This window comes from Pipistrellus kuhlii, unplaced genomic scaffold (genome assembly GCF_014108245.1).
Source record: "Pipistrellus kuhlii isolate mPipKuh1 unplaced genomic scaffold, mPipKuh1.p scaffold_m20_p_1, whole genome shotgun sequence".
Classification (NCBI taxonomy): Eukaryota; Metazoa; Chordata; class Mammalia; order Chiroptera; family Vespertilionidae; genus Pipistrellus; species Pipistrellus kuhlii.
In genome coordinates this window covers 31,856,040-31,868,053 of record NW_023425404.1, presented here as the reverse complement: position 1 = coordinate 31,868,053, position 12,014 = coordinate 31,856,040, and the positions used below count along the sequence as shown (strand labels likewise).

Here is a 12,014-nt window from a genome sequence, read left to right as displayed (position 1 = left end):
ATCTTCACATGAGAATTATACTAGGGCTTTGATAAAACAGTATTTGTTTCTACAATCTGTACTTTAGGTTTTATCAATGGCTTGTGGAAATTAAATTAATTTTGAGTAATATTAAACTGTCATCTCATACCTATCCCACAGACATAATTCTCAAACTATACCTTAAAAAAAAAAAAAGATTATGGTGTGCCTTTTTCTTGTGTACCACTTCCCCTGCGAACACTTGATGAAGATTTCAGCAAGTCACAACAGGGCAACCTTGTCCTGCACCAAGGACTTGCCTGTTTTTTGTTTGTTTGTTTGTTTGTTTGTTTGTTTGTTTTTTAATATATTTTATTGATTTTTCACAGAGAGGAAGAGAGACAGAGTTAGAAACATTGATGAGAGAGAATCATCAATCAGCTGCCTCCTGCACTCCCCCCCCCACCCCCACTGGGGATGTGCCCGCAACCAAGGTACATGCCCTTGACCGGAATGGAACCTGGAACCTTTCAGTCCGCAGACCGATGCTCTATCCACTGAGCCAAACAGGTTTTGGCAGGACTTGCCTGTTAAATTCTCAAAAATAGAATTTAACAGGCTGAAAGTGAAGCATTTTTCCCCTCTAAATACATATCCTACAACCGATTCTCTCCCCCCCCCCCCCCCCCCCGTCCCGTCGCCCCCATCTATTCAATATAGTAATTCCATTTCCAGGGTTTAGGCACATTCAATGATCAAAATCTGTTGGCAGGAGTGTAAGGTTCAGGTAGGCATTTAATACAAGTCTCAGCCTTGTCCTCTTCCTCTCTTTCCATAGGAAATATGTAATCATTCTGGCATAGAATTAGCCCTAGAAATTATTACACCATGCCACTAGCCAACTGGGGCTGCACTGATTTGTTTGAACCCTAAAAATGAACTTTTAGTAGCTGGTGACTGCCTGATTTATTGCAGTTGTAGGCATTTGGCTGCTTGTTTATGCAGTTTTGCACATGCAGGAATAATTGCATTCCCCAAACCAATCGGATGGCCCTTCAGGAACAATTTTTAAATTATTGATTTCAGAGAGAAAGGGAGAGGGAGAGAGAGATAGAAACAGCAATGATGGGAGAGAATCATCGATTGGCTGCCTCCTGTGTGCCCCTTATTGGGATTGAGCCCGAAACCCGGGCCTGTGCCCTGACTGGGAATTGAACTGTGACCTCCTGGTTCATGGGTTGATGCTCAACCACTGAGCACACCCAGCCGGGCTTAGGAACATTTTTTGACCACCAACTAAGTCTCATGTGTTTTAAAATCGATGGCTTGGTAATATGATCATAAAGACAATTACACATTGCGAAGTAACCTCTTTGAAAGGAGGAGTGATGAAACACAACTGACACATATTTTGGGAAATATTCCTAGATGTAACAGTGAGCTTTAGCTATTTTCAACCAACAGGAGAGGTGGGATGCTGTTGATTAATTGTACAAAGAAACTAATCACTTTGTAATTTTATAAAGATTATAAAAAGTCATTCTTTCTAGATGATATAGGCTGATCTCTTAATTAGATATTTCATATTTTTATCTTTTTTATTAATGAAGTACAATTATAGCAAAATAATCTACTATGGTTCATAGCAGGAATAGAACACTACGGTCTATTTTAAGCAAAATATATCAGTCAAATAAGAAAGAACTGCAACAAAGAAGTCTCATTTCCCTAGAAAAGCAGAGGTCCAAACAAAACCTGCAAACTAATCTGCTTCCCGTTTCTTTGGCCAAGTTAGTTCCTCCACTTTTAATTCAACCCCTGTGCGTCTTTATTACAGTGCATCATTTGGTGCTACACTTAAACTCAGTGGCATTTTAAAATATGCCAACATTAAATGAGATGCGCCAAGTATGGGGCTCAGATGCCTGAGCAGGTATATGAGGCCGCTGCAAGCCAATTACACCCCCAGTGTTGATTTCCTCCCCCACTTCTCTTCCTTCTTTAATATAAAAACAAGGCATATACCAAAATGGGATTTTCTCTTTTCTACATGTAATCTTTTTTTTTTTTTCCATTGCCAAATGATTTCACGGCTAAAAGAAAAGTATATAGTTCATCTCATTTTCCCTCTGCTTTATTTCAGCAAATTATCCTGAGCTAACACAACTAGTGGTCTCTATAAAATTAGGGATCCTGCTATTGTGAGGTTCCTGAAAAACAACATTTTCTGCTGTTCTCTACTGTCACAATGCCTAAAAGGTAGAAAACTTACTTGTGTGCACAACTGTCCCAACACTGAACCGAGAGAGCCACAAATGCTCCTGACAGAGTTGCTTCCTAACTCTCCTCTCTTCCTCCAGAAGATAAGAACTTGGGCTCGCCTTCCTTTGTGAGCAGGGGCAGGGTAGGGAACACAGCCAAGGGTGCTATATCTGCAATCACCTCTTTACTGTGCCTCCAGGCACATTGGCACCTTCCTACCTTCTCATTTTTGAGTTGACAACGCAAAGACAAGATAGATTCTGTTCCTTCCACCTCAGGGCTGAGCAAGCAGGACTTTCAACCAAATCTTTGCAGTCTTCAGCATGTGTTTTGGCAAGTAGTATGGAATCCATAGTTTAGCTGTGGTGTTGCCATATTAATTCCCAAGCAGATGTACTGCCAAGATCTCCCAGACAGCATTTCCCAGAAATATCTGGGCCTTTTGGGATCGGGAACAAAGTACACTTAACTTTCACATTTATTTATAGCCCAAATTAAAATGAAAACATATTTGTATTCATCCATGTTGTATTCATCCAAGTAATCCAGATCAACAGTCATCCACTGATTAGATCAGAGTTGGCCCCTTGTAATATTAAATTACCCAGTTGGTCTTGAGCTGTCTCATGTTGTACCATGAAATACAGAAATAGCATTAAAGTGGTTGTCAATTGACACCAGCCCCTGGACTTTCTATGAGATGATTTAATATTAAAATATGCTCGCCTGGCCCTAGCTAGTTTGGCTCAGCAGATAGAGCATCGGCTCATGGACTGAAGGGTCCCGGGTTTGATTCTGGTTAAAGGCACACATCTCAGTTGCAGGCTCGATCCCTGCCTCTGGTTGGGGGGCATGTGGAAGGCAACCAATCAATGTCTGTTTCTCTCGGTGTGTCTCTCTCCCTCCCCTCTACTCTTTCTAAAACTCAGTGGGAAAATATCCTCAGGTGAGGATTAACAACAACAAAAAGATATGCTCTGCCAGCCACAGAAGCTCAGTGGCTGGGCATCAACCTATAAACCAGGAGGTCACAGTTCAATTCCCCTTTGGCTCAGTCCCCAGTAGGGGACATGCAGAAGGCAGCCAACTGATAATTCTCTCTTATCATTGATGTTTCTGTCTGTCTCTCCCTCTCTTTTCCTCTCTGAAATCAATAAAAACATAGTTTTCTAAAAAGGTATGCTCTAAAAAGAGTCTTACAAATACTAAGATAAAGCTATAATTTTTGTCATCATCATTCTCATAAAAATATTAAAATAATTGTTCAGCGGTTCTCCAACTTATACTTGTAATGATTACTGAGGACACTACAGACCGTTGGTTTTCGTAGGTTATATCTCCAGATATCCACCGAATTAGAAACTGAAACTAGTTAATTTTAAAATATTTATTTTAAAATAATAAAAAATGAATCCATCACCCATTTTAACCCAAATAACATATTTTTATTTTAAAAGTTTATTTTCCTTTCCAAAAACAACAACAAAATTAGCAAGTAGAATGGCATAGGTCAGCAAGTTAGCAAATCTCTTAATAGAGCATATTTGAGTTCTTAGATATATTTCTGTATTCAGCATATTGCAATATGTTGTTTTGGTTGAAGCATATGAAGAAAACCTGGCCCTACACAGATAAGTGTTTGGAAAAGGGAATACTACATTGTTTTGTTTTTTACAGCCTTAACAGCTATTTGTGTACATTCTTCTTTGATTTTATACCAAAATTCAACAATAGTAATTCTTAAGCATTAGTTGCAATGTGGAATCTAAACTCACATCAATAAACTTTTGTATCTTATGAGACAATAAGGTTGAAAAAGGCAAATGCCATCTTAGTGTTATTTTGGAAATAGTTTGACCTTGCCGACCTCCCAGAAGGTCCCAGACCACACTTGGAGCATCACTGAGTTCTGTTGCATGCAATGGTGCGTCAGCCACTGACAAAAAGTTTAAACAAGGGAAAGTCCTCACCCTTTTGAAAGGAAGGTCTTCAGAACCACACAGAATCCATTTGGCAGGTTTGGTTTGAGGATGTTTTTAAAACTCAACAAATAATTTGAGTACCTCCTGTGCTTTCTATATCCTCATCGCAAAATTCCCTAATCCCCCTCACCACCTCCCAAAACACAGCTCTCAGCTTTATTTTCAACAAACTGCCACTGGATATCTATACATATAAAAGGTTAATATGCTAAGTGTCCCTCTAACCATCCAACAGGTCGCTTTGACACACACTGACCACCAGGGGGAAGACGTCTCAATGTAGGAGCTGCTGTGACATGCACTGGCTGTTTACAAAGAAACAGCACCCCAGATCTGGTGCAGACAAAGCAACACTCAGCTTCCCCAAAGTAAGACACAGGCCCCACCACCACCCTGGAGCGACAGCCCACCAAATAATCGCCAATGCTGCCAAGACCACATGGCACAAAATGCAGCCCACAGCCCAGCCGAGCCCAGCCCAGAAATGGTGGCTATGGAAGCTGGGTAATGATGTCACGTAGCAACACCCAGTTTCCTCTCCCTAGTGACTAGCCTCCTTGCAGTTTCTTTAGCCCAGGAGCACGACTTGCATTATAGCCAGGCGGAAACATTTTACACTTTAACCAAATGTCTGTGATGTGTTTTCACATGCTTCATCTAATTTGATCCACACAGAAGTCCTGGAGTAGATAGATAGGAGACTCAGTAGAATCCTATTTTCATCAGTCAGAAAATGGAAATTTAGAAAGTTTAGAAACTTGACCCAATTAAGAAGTAAGAAATGGTAGACCTTGAAAACGACTTCAGGTTTTCTGACTATGCAGAATATAGTCAAACACTGCTAAGTTAAATATTTCACCCTTTGTTCTCCTTGTGTGACCTACAATAATAATCTGCCTTGTGTTGGTATTTACTGCTGTGTTGCTCACAATTACCTGAAAGAGAAGTTGGGGTGCTTCACTGGGCTGGAAAAAGTTTAGCTAACTCAGAAAGCAGGTCTAATTAAGCAAGTGTGTTCTATATCTATAAAAGGCTAAGTTGACTCGCACATGCACGATACATAGAAAGCTCTTGCCGGCACCAATGGAGTGCGTGTGTTTCCTTCTGTCATTGTCAATCGTGAATTTGGTTGACACTTCTATTATAGAGAAAGGGCATATAGCAATATTAAAATACTAGTATTCTAATTAATTTCCTTTCAATGTGCGTGAGTCTGTGCACCAGGCCACAAGTACTATATAAATAACCCAAATGGACCTCCCTCTTGCTATATCTTTTCTCTTATCTCAGTATCTTATGCTTTCACACTTGCACAACTAATTCAAAGCTGGGTAAACCATAATGTCCAGATCACATTTCTCTAGATTACTGTCATATGTTGACATGTAATCAATTGTGAAGTATGGCACATGTTCCTCTAAATTTTTACTATTAGAATACCAAAATTGACTAATGATAATTTCTTCAATGGATTAAAGCAATTCAAGTTCATCCCCGTGGTAATGGTGCTCTTGCTGAGCTGGCAGTATGCTTTCTTGAGTGGACGAGAAAGGGATGGAGCTACTGTTGCTTCTGTACTGTGTATGTCTAGCAGTGTGTGACACATTTGAACATCACCCATCATGTGTTTCAAAATGGGGAAAAGGTTGAGACTACTGCTTCAGTTCATCATACTGAGGCATGGTTGACTGCCACCTCAGGCCAGGGTGATCAGATGAATGAGAATTACCTAATATCTAGAAGTCAATTTTAAGCCCCTTCTCTGCCTGAGGTACCATGACAAAGAGATAAAAGAAACTAGGAGTAAACCACAGGATAATGAGCAGGTGTTCAAAAATATTTGACTCTACTACAGGGGCATGGGCCTGTCACAGAGGCTTGCACAGTCCTAAGAGGGCTACTCACTGAGGGTTGCCATGGTTTCTGTGAAGGAAAAGCCAATCCTGGCACAGCTAGTTTACTGCTTGCAAAGAGTCAATTAGCATCATCTGATAGGAGTTTGTATGGGAGTGAGGGTGGGATTGGGAAAGTAGATGAAAGGAGAAATGAAGATGGAGAAATGACAGCCAGGATGAGCGTAATTAAACTACTTATGAGTATTTGTGGTTCAATAGAGGACCAGAAGTACTTGGATAACGTTAGAGAAGCCGCTTGTGGGTACCATTCTTTTTTTAAATAAAAAAGCAGAGGCATAACTTTTTTTAAATAAAGATGGAATACTCTATCAAACTAGGAATATTTTGCAGGTTATGAGGATGGCCATAAGAAAAGAGGCTGGGTTCCCCTCTGTAGTGATAAGGAGGAGAGAGTGCCCCTACAGGCCAGTGTTTTTAAATTGATTTTTAGAGAGAGGAAAGGAGAGGAAGAGATAGAAACATCAATGAGAGAGAAATATCAACTGGTTGCCTCCTGCATGCCTCCTACTGGGGATTGAAATTGCAATCTGGGCATGTGCCCGGACCAGGGACCAAACTGGCGACCTCTTGGTTTTCTCAACCACTGAACCACACCGGCCAGGCCACTGCTGTTTTATTCTTTGTGGATGAGGACCTAGAAAAGCTACAGACCCCACTGACCAGTCTTTGAATTTCCCAGAAATTCTTTAGATCAGGAAACCCAATTTTAAAAGAGTTGAAAAGGAGGAGAGGAAATGAGAACATATGGCAGAAAGGGCTAGGAATTTAAGACAGATTCTCAAGTAGGATCTTAAGATACATTTCATTCATTCATTTCACTGGGGATATCTCGCTGTCCTTAATGGAACTTGCAGTCTGTTTACAGGAGCCAAAGTAGTGCAGGGGAGAGGAGAGACTACAACCAATAAACCAGCTAGCAAAGAAACATAGAATGACAACACGAGAAAAGCATGGAAGAGAAAAGGTGCAAGAGAATGACCGTGAGGGAAGGCTGAGAATCTTCTTGGAAAAGGGTGTTTCGACACACTTGACAGTGATGAGGGCCTATCCACTGCATAGGCGAGAAGAACTGTACTTTGAGAGCTCAAATATAATTTTATGTTTGTAATAATAAGGTTTGTAAAAATGAGGTTCCTTTTGAAAAATTTCAGTCTGGCTCAGCTGAAGTTAAAGGAAAAAAAATAATAGCAACGTTTATCTAATTGTATTATGAGTTCTTATTAGGGATTTTGGCACTTCCTCATCTTTCAGTTAGAGTTAATGAGAAGCAGGATATCGGAGAGAGGTGGTGCGTACAGGGGGGTAAAGGAAGGTAGAAAGTCATATTGGTTTACTCTCACCTTGTAACAAGTTACTACAAGCTTAGTGGCTTAAAACAACTCAAGTTGATTACCTTACAGTTCTGTAGTTCAAAGCTCGACAGGGGCTAAGGTCAAGGTGCCGGCAGGCTGTGTTACTTTCTGGGGGGTTCTAGGAGATCTATGAGACAATCTGTTTCCTTATCCTTTCCAGCTTGTAGAAGCCAACCACTAAGGAATTAACAAGAAAAGCCCTTGGCCCCTTCCTCCGTTTTCAAAGCCAGCAACGTTGCATCTCTCTGTGCCTTTCTTTTGTAGTCACATCTCTAACTCTACTCTTCCTCTCTCCATCTTCCATTTTTAAAAAAAATATTTTATTGATTTTTTACAGAGAAGAAGGGAGAGGGATAGAGAGCTAGAAACATCAATGAGAGAGAAATATCAATCAGCTGCCTCCTGCACACCTCCCACTGGGGATGTGCCCACAACCAAGGTACATGCCCTTGACCAGAGTCGAACCTAAGACCTCTCAGTCCACAGGCTGATGCTCTATCCACTGAGCCAAACCAGTCATGGCTATCTTCCACTTTTAAGAACCCTTGATTACATTGGGCCCAGCCAAGTAATTCAGAGCAATCTCCTTATTTTAATGTCAGCTGATTAGCAAACTTAATTTCATTTGCAGCTCTATTTCCCCTTTACCATGAAACCTAACATATTCACAGATTCCAGGGATGGGGACAAGGACATCTTTGAAGGGTCATTCTTCTGCCCATTACAAAATTGAAAATTAAAGTCATCAAAGAGGCAAAGGCTTTTGTCCCTTCTGTAGTTCTCTGCTCACACTTGGAGAGTCTTGTTTTCTCTATTTTATGTAACCACATTTATCACAAGAGCTGAATCTGTAGTATCTGAAAGGTGTAATAATTTGTAGGCTTGTGCAACCTTGGACAAGAGACAAGGCACTTCCCCTGAGTTTCCCCATCTGTAACGTTCAGGGTAGGAGGAGATGGGCTCTTAAAACTCCCCCAGCGTTTCTAGTCTGACCTGTGAAGTATCCCATCTTTGTAGATTATATTCCAAACTGTGATGTTTCATTGCCACTGGGCATGTCTGCGGAAGTTCCCAAAGCCAGAGCATCCTTGCTGATAGTTTCCTGGTTAAGTCTCTGTTGTATTTAATATATGCTATCAGCATTGATGAGGTCTTTTCACCTAGGAGTCCTCTACTTTGTGGATATACAAAACATAAGAATAAAACTGTGATCTTTGTTTGTTTTTTTAAATTGACTCCCAACATCTGCTCTGCCTATGGCACTGAGCATTGCATCTTGCCCAAGTAGAGTGGTCTGTTGCAACATACACAGAATTTCCTGTTGCTTTGGAAGTGCACATACCTCACAACATTAAGATACCTATGTTCGCCCAGCACTTGACACTTTGCAAAATGTTTTCATATCTGTTACTTTATACGATCTTCCATAACCATGTTCTCAGATTGTTAATGTGCAGTTCTTTAAAATGGGTGTATTTGTAGGTTTAACGGAGTAACCAGTTCTATCGTATCTCATAATTTATATGCATCCTTGATCAGTGGTAACAGAGGTACTAAATACTTTGTTGGAAAACTAACTTAAAGCACTTGATTGAAACACAGATATATTCATTCTTGTGCGGCAGAAAGTGCTCAGACATCCTTTATATTCTAAATTGGACAGCATCTTAATGAGACACCACACTGCCTTTTATCTTTACTTTTGAAAAGAAATGTGTTCACATGGAAAGCTCTCAGGCACTTTTCTTAATAACACCTTATTTCTTTAGGCATTTCTTCTGTCTTCTTATAGTTTTGATATATGTTATTCAAAAATACCACTTTCTAAACATTTATTCAAATTATACATATGCAAAATCCCAAGTTGCCATATTGTAATCGCACATCAAGACAGCATTGTTTGTAGCTGTCGATATTAATTTTTATATTCCGTGGAATGGTTCCCCAAATTATTTTGAAATTTAACAATTTTTCAGAAATAATTCCAACAACCCATTTGGCCTTCTGCCTCTTCAGTTCGTTTATCTGCAGAAAGCCAAAGGGAGACTTTCAGAGGAATTGTAAACTCATTTAATTTCCAGACGTCGTCTAGTGTTTAAACACTGACATCAAAGCAAGGAGCCAATTATCAGAGTTCATTTGATCTGAAGCCCTGTTGCCTGAATTGCTATAGTTTTCCTTCTGCTGAAAAGGAAGTCTGTGCCATCTCGAAGATGCAGTATTTAAAATCACTTTATCTAGAGCAGTTTAACTTGAAACATGTGTTTGGGCTCACTAACCACAAGGAGGCATTGAAGCATTTCTTCAAAATGTGAAAAGCAATTTATTGAAGAAAAAAAAAAATGAGTTGCACCTACAGTTGTTGAATTTCACATAAGCAATTATACCTAATTGTGAGTATGCGTGCCTTTAAAGTTCATGTTTTCACTCACATTTTTTTTAACCCTGGCCTATGAGCAGGAGGTGTTGCTGCTGTCTCTTGTTGTGGAAGATTTTTGGACAATTGTAACTCACGTGGGGTTTTCCTTCTGCCCTGTTCCCACTGGACACGAAGGCAACTGGCAGGACGGATAAAACACCGCAATAACCTTTACTGCCCTTTAAAGGTTAAAAGTCCTGTGGACTGTGTGAGCATATCTCTTCAGTATTTAGAATCACTTCAATACATATTCCTGACAGCAAGGGCTTTCTCTAACATCTGTCTGTCAGTTCAGAATGACCCCGGGACACATATTCAAAATGGCCCATAGGAAGCATACCTTAAAAAGCCAAAATTGTGTTGTTGTTTTTTAAACCTGAGCATGTTTTTTTTTTTTTTACATGTTGCTTTGAACATTCATGTTAAATGTCAGAAAATTTCCCCATGTTTCCATAACCCTGATTCCCAGCAGCTTGGCTGGTATTGGGAAATACAAGCCTCTGTCTGTGGCAGAAAGTGCTGCTTAGCGCATCTCCGGGAATAATGCTTACTCCCCTGAGACGCGAGGACCTCGCTCTTCTTTGCAGTGAGGCTGTTTCTGCAAGATGCTCCAGAGAAAATCCTTTCCTGAAAACGTGAACGGTGCCATTTGAGATCCTAGGTGTGCCATGTTGCCATACTGAGCTGCTCTTTCTGGGTTTTGACGCCTTGTTTGCCTTTTAGGTTACACCCAGTCTGTGCGACAAAATATTGCTGACTTCAACACAGTACAGAACATGCAGTTGGGGCGGCTGTGTGACATCTTAGGTACAGTAAATACTTCTACTCAAATGACTCTGGGATGTTTGTCAGTGGGTGGTGATAAAATGTTTTTGAGGGGGTTTCTTTTGTTTGTTTTTGCTTACTTTTTTCCCCTCTCTATAAGTAAAAGGCTTAGAGTTCTCATTTACTTGCAAGGCAACTGAATGTTTTGTTTTAAAGAACAGATTTATAGACAAGTCAACTTGAATTTTAAAAATGACATCTTTAACCAGTTTACTTGGGTCGTTTTTCTAAATTCTCATTGCTGCAGGTTTGGATAAGGATTTCCCTCTATAGCCCCAAATCTTCTTCATTTACTAAATCTTGCAGGGAGACGTTAACATTTTTGTGTCAATATTGTCTTAATTATCTGGGGAATGAGTGGAAGGTGGTATCAGAACGTAAAAGCATTGTGTCTTCGTTGTAAGAATAAGAGGGAAATGAGGATAGATTTTGAAAAGATTTTATTTAAATATATAGCATCTAGGTATTAGAAAACAGGGGATGCCTAATAGAGGAGATTCTTAAACACATACTTTGCGTGATAGATACGCCTCTGTAAAAGTCAAGTTCCAGTACTGATTTGGTTAATTCTAAATCAGGTACCACCTGGAGCCACCCTAGCTTCGAATGGTACCAGTCAAATTCTTGCACCCGTCGGTACGATTCGAAGCTAGGGTGCTGGTCAAGCTTAAAGATTAAAGGCTGCAAAGGCTAAGCAATAAGAGTGAATCAGTTTGGGATGTACTAGCCAAAGTTCAGGGTTAAACAAAAACTAGGTTTTTATTAGTTACCAAATAAAAACTTCTTCATTTTGTTAAAAATATAATTGCTTTGGCCCTTATTTAAGCAAAACAAAGAAGCATTTTAAATTATCAATGACCAACTCAGCTGGCTCCCTGGAATGACATACTTTCCATGCTTCACATATATTTCAGCATCATTATTATTTTATAAATGCCATTTAGTAACAAAAATACATCAGTACTGGAAATTTACAGTGTCCTAAAATAATAATAGTGTAATTGCTTTAATCTATTATCTAGGCACTAATATTGTTTTTCAGCCTTACAAAAATAAATTTAATGACTTGGGATTGATTTGTTAGTGCTGAGCTATTTCAACTAAAAACCTGGCAGGGTAGAAACCATGGAAGTGCAGTGGAGGGCAGACTTTGTTCTAATTTATTTGAATTAAATTTTTTCTTAGCTTTTTATATAGAATAAACCATCACCAAAGAATTTGTTTACAAATGATTCTCATTATTAGAAAATATTTGAAAGTATGAAGCTTCTATTTTAAATAATTCAATAATTCCATG

At 39.6% G+C, this 12,014-nt stretch overlaps 1 protein-coding gene across 1 annotated transcript in view; it reads left to right on the top strand.

Moving 5' to 3' along the window:
• Positions 1-12,014, top strand: part of IQCH (IQ motif containing H) — a 197,268-nt gene that overhangs the window by 96,230 nt on the left and 89,024 nt on the right. The window contains exon 12 of the mRNA XM_036437981.2: positions 10,616-10,699. Within this exon, the coding sequence (XP_036293874.1) occupies positions 10,616-10,699 (84 nt within the window). The remainder of the gene's footprint in view (positions 1-10,615; positions 10,700-12,014) is intronic.